At 43.9% G+C, this 13310-nt stretch overlaps 1 protein-coding gene across 1 annotated transcript; it reads right to left on the bottom strand.

The window, feature by feature from the left end:
* Nucleotides 1-6057: 6057 nt before the first annotated feature.
* Nucleotides 6058-11059, bottom strand: CTXND1 (cortexin domain containing 1). The gene is made up of 2 exons (XM_074917710.1): nucleotides 11036-11059; nucleotides 6058-6291 (listed from the first exon to the last, which is right to left on the bottom strand). The coding sequence occupies exon 2, from the start codon at nucleotides 6235-6237 to the stop codon at nucleotides 6058-6060; it is 180 nt and encodes a 59-aa protein (XP_074773811.1). The 5' UTR covers nucleotides 6238-6291; nucleotides 11036-11059.
* Nucleotides 11060-13310: the final 2251 nt, after the last annotated feature.

Below are 13310 nucleotides of genomic sequence, written 5' to 3'. Positions count from 1 at the left end.
AAAGCTGGGTATAATTTATAATAGTGCTGTTGGTATAATTAAGTGTCAAAAGAAAAGCACAGAATAAAACCCTAAAGCATATTTCGGAATTTAAAGGAAACAATGGATTTTCTGTGTGAAATGCTGGCATTCTTCACCAAAAGCAGTTTTCTGTAGAGACTCTAATTAGAAATGGATGTGATATCATGGGAAAAAAAAAAGTTTTGATGAAAACATTGGGGTCAGCAATATTCAGAATTCCTTCATTAACCAGGCAGTAGTAACTCAAAGTAAAACGCTCTTTCAGTAGTGATTTGGGGTCAAGGTGGTGACTTTGTTAAGAGGGGCAGAGCTGGTAGGTGATATTCACACTGGTTTGGGCTTTAAGTGTTAAGGCAGGAGGCCATTTCTCAGGCTTGACTGCTGCTTCTGTTCAGGATGCCCACACGGTTGCTGCTTAGTGAGAAAGAAAGGGATCGCTTCTGGAATTTTAAAATTGATTGAAAGCTTTTGAAGTACATGAGGGACATGCTGAAGTACTGGCACCGTACTGCCCCATACAAATCTGCTGTGAGCTGCCTCTCCTTTTCGTGTCCCCTCATTCCCGAGAACATCTTCACCTTGATGCTTTCTCTGTTGCACGTGTGTTTGATTTTTCCATGAAGCTTTAATTATAGTCCTGTGCTTTCTAATTTTTGCTGTTTGCTCCACGTTACCTAACTGGGAGCAGTAACAGAGCTCGGGTAGACACAGTAGTTAATGTGGAAGGGGAATGCTGCAGGAGCAGAAGTCCCTGGTAGCAGCTGAGCACCCGCTGGGTCAGCTTGTAGGATCAACACCTTTGTCAATGACTATGAAGGGACCGGTTGGGAGCTGCAAGCACAAAGAGGGTTTCTTGTCCCCCTCCTCACCGTGTGCTGGATCCAGACATGTGTTTGGCAGAGCGATGGTTGCCCTGGAGCTGCCGTGTCCCAGGGCCCTGCTCCTGAGGTGGCTCTGGGGTTTGCCCTGGGGGCTAGTGGGGTGCCCAGCTTGGCTGCCCACTTGCCCCTAGCAGGCACTTCGTTTCTTCTCCAGAGGCAATATGGCTGCTGCTCAAAAAATTCAATTAGTCTTAAATATAAAATACGTTTTGAAAAATTTTACTTTCCTTAAGGCTTCAGCACACATAATGCAATTTTAATACATTTTTGATTGATTTCTGATTTCCAATTTCCCTCTGGGAGCTGCCTGGCCAAGTCCCAGTATAAAAGATCGAGCTTTGTAACTGAGAAGTGCATCATTCAACGTTTCCTAATGTCATTGTGGCTTGAATTGAACCCTGAGAATAAATGCAACCAGGAATCTTAAACTGTGTATTGCTTTAAAAAATGTATGTGTGAGCACTCCCAGTTAGTAAGGAGTAGCAGCCAAAGGATATCAACCATTTTTAATAGAACAGTTTTTTAAAAAATAAAAAAGTGCAAAGGCAAAAGAATGTTGAGTGAAATGGAGGATTTCCATTGCAGCATTGAGACGTGGTTAAAATTGGGGATTTAATATCCTTTATTTAAATCAAATCACCTGAGATGAAAAACCATGAGACAAGTGGTTTGAAGCCTGGCAAATCTGGGTTGACAAGGTCAGAGACAGAGGGTTAGGAAGGGAAGAAGGTGAATTCAGATTTTCCAGCCTGTGTTTAGCAGGATTCCCACACCATGGGCAGCGCAGCTGAAGCTGTTACTGTGCCAGGGGCTGGTGCAGGTCCAGCACCACCATGGGCCCAGGGCTGAGCTGGGGGTGAAGCAGGGGATCTGTGCATGGGTGTCACTCCATGCATTCCCATGCTGACCTCAAAGATGCTAAACTGCAGGTGTGGCTGCTCCTTTGGGATGACTCTTCGCCCCAGCAGCAATGCCCAGTCCACATGCAGGTCGTGGTGTCACTGCTGTCCTTGGATCTCTTTGGGTGGAGAAGCTCGAGGCTTTGTAGGCTCAGCTATTGCTATTAGTGGGGGTCTGCATGCAAACTGCAGGTAGCACAGGGGACCATCATCAGTTTTGCTCCATGGAATTTTATTTTGGGGCTGTCTTGAAAAGTCGCTGCCTTCATCTCTCATATGCTCCCTCTGTTTTGCGGAGCACTGGCTTCTAAAGTGAACCAGTTAAATACCTGAGGTCTGCTGCCCTCACCATCCTCCCTGGGTGTGCCGTGGAGGTGGCTGGAGTCTGAGCACAGTGGTTTCCCCATCTAAATCCTGTATTGACTTGACTTCTGAGCTCTGGTAACATGGGTTGAAGTTACCTGTAACGATCAGCAAGCTGGGGACACCTTTGGACAGCAGAGGCTGCAGCAGCATGGCTCGTGCAGCTCACCAGCATCAGTCCCTGGGTCTTTATGCCCACAGTTCTCCAGGGTGTCTGCCCAAACTCAGCCACTGCTGCCTTCAGTTCAGGTCTATTAGCCATAGTAGCCACTCTGAAAAGAGCATAAAGACTCCAACCTCTGCGTCTGACTAGGACAGAGTTAATGGTTTATCAGTGGGGTTTTGTCTTTGTGGCAAACTGGGTTTCAGACATAAAGGTCCTTCTGCCAGAGGACTCACTGCAGAGACAAGCAGATATATAGAGCACCCAGCTTTCAGGCAACAGAGTCCTTTTACAAGATAAAAGCATTAGCAATTTGTCTCTTCATCTTTTTTCAAGAGAAGTTCCCTGGGTACTTTTTATTCAGCGTATCCCGTACTCTGTGGCTTCTTCAAAGAGACCCCACAGATGCTCCACACTTCATTTTCAGTTGCTAGCAGGAGGGATTCCAGTCTCAGTGGCCCTATTTCTTTTACTATGCAGTTTGTTACTGATAATGAGTTGCTGAAATACAGCATGCTGCAGTCCCCCGCTGAACTGCAGCTGAGCTCAGGGCTCTTCCTAGCTGAGGGTGTAACCTGAAATAGCCACTTTGGAGGGACTGACCTTCCAGCAGAGCCACAGGAACACTTGGAGCTTCATCAGCTCTGTCCTGAGCTCCTGAGAGTCTGTAGTGGTGTCACCAGACAGGGAGCAATTCTCTGCTCTCACCCTCCAGGGAGGGCTGTCAGGAATGGATATCTTGAAAAACACGTTGTTGTTGTTGTGTTGTGGGTGTTTTCTAAGAGCTCCTGCTAACTAGAAGTGAACCACAACAGAGGCAACAAGAAGGTTTTCCATGTTGAAGCTGTTTATTGTGTTAGATAAATACATTTGCAACAAGTTTGTATTATTTCCTCTGAGTGCAATTGCTGGTAGTATGGCATAATGATTAAAAAAGAACCCAAACTAGCAGAGGCACTTGTTGCATGCAGCTGAAATTACTACCAAGCCCAGCGATGCAGCCCCTGCTAAAAGAGACCTGCTGGCTGTGGGCACAGCTTTGCTGACAGGGCTGGCGAGGTTGGCATCAGGCAGGAGCTGCAATGATGCACCTCGGGTGGGCAAGTCCCGACGCTGAATGCAAGGAGGATAAAATTACTGTTTTCAGCATGATGTTTAGTATTGCTTTTTGGTTAGAGTGCTGAGGTGGTGTGATTGTAACCAGTGAGGGAAGGCAGAAAATAGAATGCATTTACATTATCTATATAAAAACCATCACGCTGACTTTTACACAGTCGTGTGAAAAGATTGGACATGAATGTGTAGATGTTTATGGAGACCTTTTTTGTCAGCAGAATGATGGACCTGAAAGGCTATGCCAGGAAGACATACGCATTTTTATTAGAAAAGAGTGCTACCCATAGACCTACCGGGTCTTTCTGTTAGGATTTTCAGGATAATCCATAAAATGGTTTGTACAGCTGGACAGAGGAAAAAAGAAGTGGCAAACATTGTTCCACAGCAAACTTGTTAATTTGCTTCTCCAGCATTTGTAACCCTTTGTACTTACACGGCCTTTGCTCTTGCAAGGACTGTGTGTTGCTGTCCCTGCCCTGCCAAGGACACAGCACAGGACTGACCCTGGTCTCTGTGTAGTCAGGCAGCCTGCTCAGAGGCTTAAACTTAAGCACGTGTGTAAGTCCTTAGCTGAACAGGGTCTTATCGGTGACACATAACAAAGCCAAATTGTTCTGCATGCAGATAAACACTGAGTGGAGGATTGGCACTGGGAGGTGTGATGACAAGCTCCATCCTTGCTCTGCATCAGCTGTGAACTCAGCCAGGCCACCTGCAAACAGAAAGTGTCTCTAGCCTGGAAATAGATATATTTTGTTATTTTGCTTATTCTGTAAGTAGGTCCACTAGTATCAAGGTGGGATACAAGACTTAATGACAAAAAATGGGCTCTAAACTTTAGCCCAGGGAACAGATGTAATCTTTGAGCTAGGGCATCCATTCCTATGGTACGCATAGACACACTCACGAATAAGAGAGATCAGTCTGTTTGCTCAAAGTATGGTGAACATTAACATTCACATCTGAAAAAGTTCTCCCTTACTGGTGATTAACTGGCTACCAGAAACAGAGGCTAAATAACAGCCTGATGAGCAATCTGTAGTGGGTAATTGAAGCAGTGGAGGTTTCTTGTTAGAGGATAGCAGGATTAAAGCCAATCCTCAAATCTCCTTCCTCCTGAATGGGATCTTGTACCACAGTGATTAGCAAAATTGTGCAGTGCAGAAGATCCGTGCAAAAACCTTCACATGCCTCATACCTGCGATTTTTGGGATCTCTGTACTCACAGTGCTGAGCACCTTACATCCAGACTGTCCTCAGAAATCACTGAAATATGTAACAAAGCCAGGTGCCATTTGGCATGACTCAAAATATTGCAGTCTTAATGAGAAAGTAAATGGAGGTCTGGACAAGTCCTCTGCCTGGAGAGAACTTCTCTTGCTCTATACTAAGATTCAGATCTTCCCTATTAGTTTCACAAGGAGGAGTTGTAAATCAATACCTTATTTAAGTGTCCCTATCTAAGGCTCTCCAAGTGCTTTCTGGTATTATGAGGCAGACAAAATATGACACAAGTTAATATTGTTGCACCTATTTCACTGATGAGTAGACTGAGGCACGTAAAGAAGTGACTTGTGTGATCCTTAAACAAATCTGTCAGAGCTGAGAATAGTACATGACCTAATTTCTTACTGCAACTTTTGGTTCAACCTTTCTCACCTGTTGTGCATCATTTTACAGCAAGAACCTAGGTAGGATGGTAAGGAAAAGGAGAAATACTGCAACGCCCTTCTTGCAGATTTGTGCTTTCAAGTCTTGTCTGCTCATGATGCTTGTTGTGGTTGCAGTACCTACTCTATATTGCTTCAGCAACTCCTTACAATCCCATAAATCAAACATATAGTCAATAAAAAAAGGCATCTGTGAGGAAACCTTAGAATCTGGGGAATAGAGGACATGGGAATCCCTCAATCCCCCGCTCTTCAGAAGGTAAATACTAAATTTCCATGAGTAGGATAGAGCGAGGTGGTGCTACAGGGTCAACAGCAGTGCATGACCTCCTTGAGGACTGTAGTCTGGGTGCTTCTGCATCCTGACCACTGGAAATGTGGCTGCAGTGGGAGAGGGATTGTGCGTGCAGAACCAAGCAAGTCGAGAATAAATCTGCTCATATAACTCAACCAGGGGTGCTTTAGCGCTTCTACTTAGTGGTGCTCTGGGATACAAAATTATAAAATCTGGGCTTTTTTCAAAACACAAATATAGGGACTGAGGAAAATATTTGAAGCGATCTATTTCCAGGAAAGACAAAATGTTCTTGCCACTTTTCCAAATTCTGATGGTTACCCTGGGTTTGTGGGAGATATTGAGGGGAGGACAAACTGTGCTAGACCAAGAGTTATATTAGGAAAAGTCTGGAGAGTCTTGTGCTACTTGAGTTGCAGTGATAAGTGTTTTCCTTAAAATAAGGGTTGCTGCATAGTATTAAACTGTGCTGCTGGAATGGCTTGCTGATAATCCTGATCTGTTGAGCAAGAATAATTTATGCTATGTGCTCTTAGAGATAGTGCCGTTGCCCTGCATATCTGAAAATGGCTGTTTGTGTGTTAGCTTTCCCGGTGGGAAAAGGCCTCCTGGGTCACAGCATTTTATGGCTCTGTCTAGTGAAGTCCTTTCAGTCATCTAGATGTTGCTCCTCCCATGTAGACGTAGGGATGGCACTGTAAGGGTCCATGATGACTTTTGCACAGCGAATAATCATCACGATCAAGAAAAGGCAGAGAAAGACGAAACACGCTAATGTCAGTCCCTTGTCCACATCAACGTACACAGGCTCTGGGGTCGGTCCCTCCATTGCTCATGCCGCTCTTCATCGGGGTTTATATTTACTCCTAACATCATCAACCACCTGCAAAACAAACACGGTGTCAGACACAAGGGATTGCTGCGCCTTAGTATGAGGAAACTCGGGGGTAGAACTGGAAAATCTCTGTGAAATATTCTTGTAGGGAAATAAACCTACTGGAAATGTCATAGCTCAGGTAACTGAGAGCTGTGAATAGAAAAAACCTCATCTCCACCTTAATCTAGCCCATGAATGCTTCCTGCATAAAATATTAGACAATAAAAAGAGATGTTAACAAAGAAAAGAGAAGCAGTGGTGAATGAACTCTATCCACTTGAAATATCATTTCTTAAGAGGTACAGACACTGTTCTTGTCTCAGCATTTCCCAATTGTAAAAATATTTCCCCTCCTCTGCTAGTGTGAAAGAGCAGACAAATGGCAGAGCAGACTGTTTCTATCCCAATTTTCCTCTCTGTCCAAACATTCCCTGTCTCTCACTGGCACAAAGCAAAGTGAAAATTATGCGTGCTTCTTTTCCATAATATTTAATCTCTGGTACTTATAGGCTCTCCAGGCAATAGAATATTTTTAGGAGCAATATAATTTTTAAGTGGATGTTTTATCACCCAAAGAGGTACAGGTGATTATGTGATTAGTACAAGGATTATCTTATTCGATGCAGATGTCTGCATAGCTGAAGGTCCTCCTCATATGAATCCATAATCAAAATGGCCTCAGCAGAGATTGATGCCCTTCTGTCTCTGCAAGTTTTCCTCTGGATAGTTCATTAGCTGCTAACACAAATTGCTTTGTATGATAAAGCTGAAGGAGAGGAACTGACCTGACTCATGGAACTGAGTCACTGCCCAGGGATGGGGGAATCCTTTCCTGATTCCACCTTTGGCCAAGGTGGGAGGTAGAAGTGTTGAGGGTTACTGCTGTAAAAGAGCAGGAATATGGAATGCCTCTTTAAAACAAACAAACAAACAAAAAAACCCACTACCAAAAAAAGTCTTCCACATCAAATGCAATAATCTGAGAACTGATACCTGCTTCATGTGGAGAAGAGAGATGGGAAAGAGAAGATACTGGGCCATAGGGAGAATTGGGTGAAATCTGGATATCAGACAGTCCGGTTGGTGTTTCTAGGATTTCCTCACTGCATTAATGTAGTTAGATATAGCTTTTATCTACACAGCCAAGTTTGCCTGGTTACATTTCCAGTGAGCCGATGGTGCTGGCAGGGCTCTTTCAGAAGCAGTTCACATCTGGCTGGACCATCTTGTTCTTGCAGCCTCATGCTGTGCCAGCAGTGAGTGGGTGTCCCAGGGACTCCTGAACTCTTGTGCCCTGCAAATTTTTCTCAGGGTGAACAGAGGACCTTTTATTTTTAAAGTTCACAGTTCCTTCTCTGTCTCGTAATTTACTCCTTTTCAAGTTGCTTTCAGATTTCACCACCTCCCATATCCTACATGGCAAGTATAAATCATCTGGGTCCTCTAGTCTATTTTAAGCACAAGGACAGCAGATTTTTTTTATTTCCTCAAAGTACAGAAATTACTGTGACAGCCAGTCCTGCAGCAGGGAGATGAAAGAGAAGCTGATGACGCAAAGTGAATGAAACCCAGCAGATATCGCATGTATTTACCAGTCACCTCCTTAGGATGGACCAGCAAGTTTGGGCTCCTGAATAAATCACTGAAAAGTGGGATCATACTAGTAATGCTCACCTGGCCTGATCAGAGGTCTGTTATTCCCAGGATACGCTATACCACTCCAATTCACCAGCCAAGAGATCTTGCATTACAGTTTATGACTTAATTCGGTGGAAAAGAGTCAAGACTTGGTCAGCAAGGCTGAGTATTAAGTGTGGATACTTCGTTTTTTGTGGAGCACAAGAAAAAAAATGTTATCAAAACTACTAAAGTAGCTCAGTCCTTCCTGAAATACTCTTGTGAAGGTCTAACAAGGATGGATTTGATTTTTCCCTCCTGACATTCTGGCTATTGTAGCGTGTGGTATTATTTCACACTAAGTTACCTCCTGCAGAATATCAGAACTACCTGGTAATTTCTATCAGCACTGATCTTTGATGAAAAAAATGCATTTTCAGTAAAACGTGCTTTCTTCTAAAAGATGAGTCATTTGCTCGGAAAATAATCTGAGGTTTCAAGTAGTGATCCATTCTTTGGAGATTTTTCTCCTTAGAATGGCATCACAGTCTCATGGGAGTTGTGGTTCAAGTGCCTCATCCTTCTGCTTGCCTCTGCCCCCAGGACTGGGGCTGGACAAAACATCTGAGCGGTCAGGCAGCTCCCTCCCCTGCTGGAAGGGAAAAGCATGTTATGGAAGGGATATGCCAGGCAGAAAGCTCTATCCAGAGAGCATCCATCTGAGCTGTAGTTCACACAGGAAATTACAGTGACAGCTTGAATCTAACAGTTTCAGCTTTAGGTTAATCTCTTTTGCCAGAAAGTCACCATTTTTAGTGGGAATATAAATATTTTTTTCCAAAAAGCTGTATTCTTGAGGTTGTATAAATCACATGCCTTCTCTCCTTCTGCTCTCCCCATAAACTTGATGGCAGTCGTAGCATAGAAATGTTATCTTGCACTAAGTCATTACTGATAAAGAACATATTTCTTGGGGCTGGCCAGAAGGGCCTGGCTTTCCCAAGTGCTTTCTTTGCTCACAGCTTGACTGCTCACCTGAATCTGCCCACGCACCAGCGTTGTCAGAGGGAGAAACCTCCTCTGCAGGTCCAGCTTGTCAGAGCCACGAGAGCATAATGCTCGTGCCCATCCAAGTCGCGTGGTGGAGTAGGTGTCAGGAGACGCTTGGTGTTCTGCGCTGTTGGGTACTGCAGTTGCATTTCAGCCAGCGTGGCAGTGTAGAGACAGTTATTGGCACTGAACAGATCTAGGGGTTGCAGTAGGGTTGTGTCTGAGGCAGGTGTCTCCAGATTAGTTTATTATTGTTGGAATGTACCACTGTTCTAGATCAGGCATCTGAGGACCTGTGAGAGATGGTCCCCAAATGTGAAAGGAGTTATTTCACTGGTTCCCCATGAGAAAGTCCATCTCCCTCGTTTTACCGCGGGCATGCTGTTTGACTATTATTTCCTAAAAACCCTTTAGCACCACTGCAGATAGAGATCTGCCTGCGGACACATCAGTGCACGGGGAGGGAGCAAGCTTGTTCCCATGTGAATATCCCCTCTGCCTCGTGTCTCCTGGCGCTGCTGCATGGCAGTGATGTGCTCACATACATCAGTGAGGGACGGTACAGCACCTACGTGCTGCTCCCCGCCGTCTGCCAGCCACTTGTGGTCTTCCATCTCTGGAATGGCTGAACAACTTGTTCTGCTTATTTTCCATTTCCTCGGCTGGTGCCTCAACCTCTCCTTTCATTTCCTTGGTGCCCAGCAGTGCAGGCAGCCTCAGAGGGGCACGTAGAAGTGTCTGACAGGTTGAAGCAGAGTTGGTCCATGCTGGAGGAGGCTCTACCTGCCCTGGGGGCATGTGCTGTGTGTTTTAGCAGGATGGTTTTACAGATCCCAGTCTGGGTTGTGAAATCCATCAGTGTTATTGAAACACTTTTGCTCTGGCTACAGACCGGCTGGGTGCTTTGCTGTTATTTACCAGCACAGCTGATGTAGACAGGATATCTGTGTGTGTGTGTGGGGAAAAAAAAAAAAAATTAGCAGAAACAATTACAAAGTTTCATACTTGAATGATTATTTTTCTCTGAATAGCTGAACTGTAGAGAATTACTTTTTTTCCAGCTTGTCAGCACCAAGATGTAGAATTGTATTAAAAAAATTTCTTCAGATTTGTTGAAAACATAATCTGGTTTAACCAAAGCCAACAGATAAAAGGTCACCGCTGGTTCAAGCTATTAGGCAGTTTAGCAGATCTGAGTGTATGCTCTTCTGTGAACCCTCAGGTGTTTCAGTACAGTCTCTCCCCCTCTAACTCCCCTGAGAATAGATGGATGCTGCAGGCAGACTCACCATCCTGAGAGGGAGCTGTGCTGGCTTGTGGTGGGCAGTGTAATTCAGTACCAAAAGTGACGCTGTGCACTTGGCTCCGTGTGGATTGCAGAAGGCCAGGACCAGGCAGCAGCTCTGTCTCTTCGGAGGGGTCAGCATCATCCAGTTTTGATGCCCTGGTCCCCCCAGCTTGTTCTTGTCTGACCATTCTTGCAGTCAGGAGACCCTGCAGCCTGGCGGTCATGTGCTGGGGACCGTGGCTTGGGGATAAAAGACTTTGGTACCTCAATGAAAAATCCATCCTGAGCATTTGGTCTTTGCTCTGCTGTTTGTTTTGTGTTTCCCAATGCTCTTTTCATGAGGGACGGCCATAGCAGAGAGGATATATTCATTTTTTATGACCTTATGTCACAAGCAGGCAGAGATATGTTGGCATTCTCTTTAGTATATCAGCTCTGTTACAGACTCTACATAATGCTTATGCTCATCAGTGGGACTGAATTTTGCAATCATTCTTGCCTGTGCAAGATACTTTAAAAGACATGTTCTTTTTCCAGACCTGACAATCTTGGCACTGTCACTTTAAATATAAGGTAATATTGTACCACATATATTACAGAGAGCTGGTCTAAGCCATACCAGTTCCTATGCTGGTTAATCATGTTTCTACTCATCTCAACCCATAGGATATACTGCAAAACATTTTATCTTTTTTTTCTTCTGTACTCTTTTCCCAAAACAACAGATGTGCAGGGAGGGGAGGGAAGGGAAAGTATGCGATTTCATATATGCAAGCAGATCCCTACCTTCCAGACCTGGGTAGGAAGCCTGTCACATCCCGGCATAGCAGCATTGTGGAGTTAAAATCCTGACTGTAGTCATGTTTTTAAAGTTTTGTTAATCAGTGTGGCTTTAACGGTGTTCAGGCTCCACTCAGGTTCACATCCACCCAGACCTGGAAGCAGTTCTCACTGGTGTGTTCTGGAAAAAAAGGTAAAAATTCACAATTGCTCATCATGCAGGATGTGGGTGTTACAGATTTGTTAAGCAGTTGGGAATCGCTCCAGTGACAGCCCGAGGCAATTGGATACAGTCATATGCAAGATGGATTTATTTGTCAAACATTCCCTAGAAGAAGATTTATGATACAAAGAGCGATGTTTGAGCTCAAAGTCATCGCATCCCTATTTCTCCTTAAACAAGCAAACCCCCCATTTTTAATCCATAGTGAAAGATCAACCAGTCTGAATTGATACTGCCTAGGAGTCTGCCTCTTTCATTGGTTTTTGGATTTTTTAAATCTTTTTTTTTTTTTTTTACAAAGATGGCCAGAATTGAAGTGAAATGTTTCAGCTGCTTAAACAAAATTATTTGATTGATCTGAACTGATATACCAGGAAAACTATTAAAAACTATTAATTATCTGCATTTTTTCAGTCTGATTTGGGATATTATTTTTTACACTCACAAAATAATTTCAACCACACCCTTGAAACTCGCTGGATGACAAATCAATTTCCTCACTTGATTTTGTTAACTCTCTGAAATTTCTTATGGCCTAGAGTCCAGAACTCCTTCTCAACAGCACCACTCATCAGCTCGAAGATTGCTCAAAACCTTACTTTTACTGACTGGCATAGGGGCATCAGGACTTTCCCATGGACTGTATCTACCGTGTTAAAGTCTCTGTGAGCATGGACCAAAATGACAGCAACTGTTCTAAGGAACTTACTGTCTAGGTGGGAAGAAAAGACAGTATTTGGCTCAGGGAACACATGGTGAGACAGGCAACGGCTGGGGACCCAGTGCTGTGAGCACCAGCAGGACAGTGTGGTCACTATGCAGACAGCTTCTGCAGGGCTCTTCTGTTTTTGATGGGGACACGTGGCAGGGATTTGGGTGCTCCTTAAGTGACAAATGCTGGCACAAGGGCCAAAGGGAAGGTAGATCAGTATTTTGGTAATGGAGACGGGTGGTGAGAAAAACTGGGGAGAGGCTGTTGTGGCACTTGAAAGAGGAGGCAGCTCACAGGGTCTGAGGGAAGCTCTGAAGGATGGAGCGGGAGTTTATCTCTGCAGTACTATTTGGCGTAGTGGAGAAGAGGTTGTGGATATTAAAGATGTGAGGTGGTAACACCCTGCCTGGTTGTTCTCAGGATGCCTGTAGAGATGGTTACTCTGAGATGTCGGCACAGAAACGAGTCTTAAGATATAGGATGTGAGGCTAGAGAGACGAACAAGCCAGAGATGACACCAAATCCCAGGTGAGGTGACTCAGCAGGACGGGATGTCACTCCGGGCAGCGTGTAGAGGGGAATATCCAGGAAGGAAGGTAAAGTGCTACTTCAGGAATGTATCTTGTGTGTGTCAGATGAACTTGCCTTCAATTTGAAGTTCAAATCTATAAAAGAAGAGTCCAGATACTTAATCATACTCCAATATTCTTAACAATCTAGTTTCGATTAAAACTCACTGCTTCTGAGCACTGAGTCAAATGCTGTAGATAGATGTAGACAGATGAGCTTCTTTCTATATCCACAGAGCAATAATATGACCCCTATCTTAATTTAAAAATTATTTGTCCTTTTATAGTTACCATTCTTTCAGCAGAAAATCAATACTTTATTTCAGTAACTCTGACTTTCTATGAGCGTGATTTCTCCTATGTACCTGTAGCACACAGGCAGGTTTAATCTTTGGTTTTAACCTACTGTTTGGCTTTTTGATTTTATTTTTTTTTTTTTCTGGCTTTACATATTGACTTCAAATCTTTATGCTCAGCTTAGTTTATGCAAACTCATTTATTCAATCTAGCCCATTGAGTTACGGTCAAAAGACAAATAATCTTCCCTCAACACACTCCCTTCTAGCTAATCATAAATTACTGGATGTCAATATTCCCTCTGAAGACTAAAGACCTCATTTCTGAGTGCCCAAAAAGTTGAAAACGAATAAACACATAAATCAATCTGGGGAAAGTGTTAAAAATTACTGTTGCACAAATGTTTCCTTCTTTCATAACCCTGCGGCAAGAACAACATTAATCTTCATTGAGAAAAAGATGCAACATACACTTAAAAGAACTGTGGGC

The sequence above is a fragment of the Athene noctua genome, chromosome 13, assembly GCF_965140245.1.
Source record: "Athene noctua chromosome 13, bAthNoc1.hap1.1, whole genome shotgun sequence".
NCBI classification, from domain to species: Eukaryota; Metazoa; Chordata; class Aves; order Strigiformes; family Strigidae; genus Athene; species Athene noctua.
This window is presented reverse-complemented; position numbering and strand designations above follow the sequence as displayed.

Bases quoted from the DNA above. Each gene is read 5' to 3' on its own strand.
- CTXND1 (XM_074917710.1), bottom strand. From the start codon at position 6,237: ATGGAGGGACCGACCCCAGAGCCTGTGTACGTTGATGTGGACAAGGGA.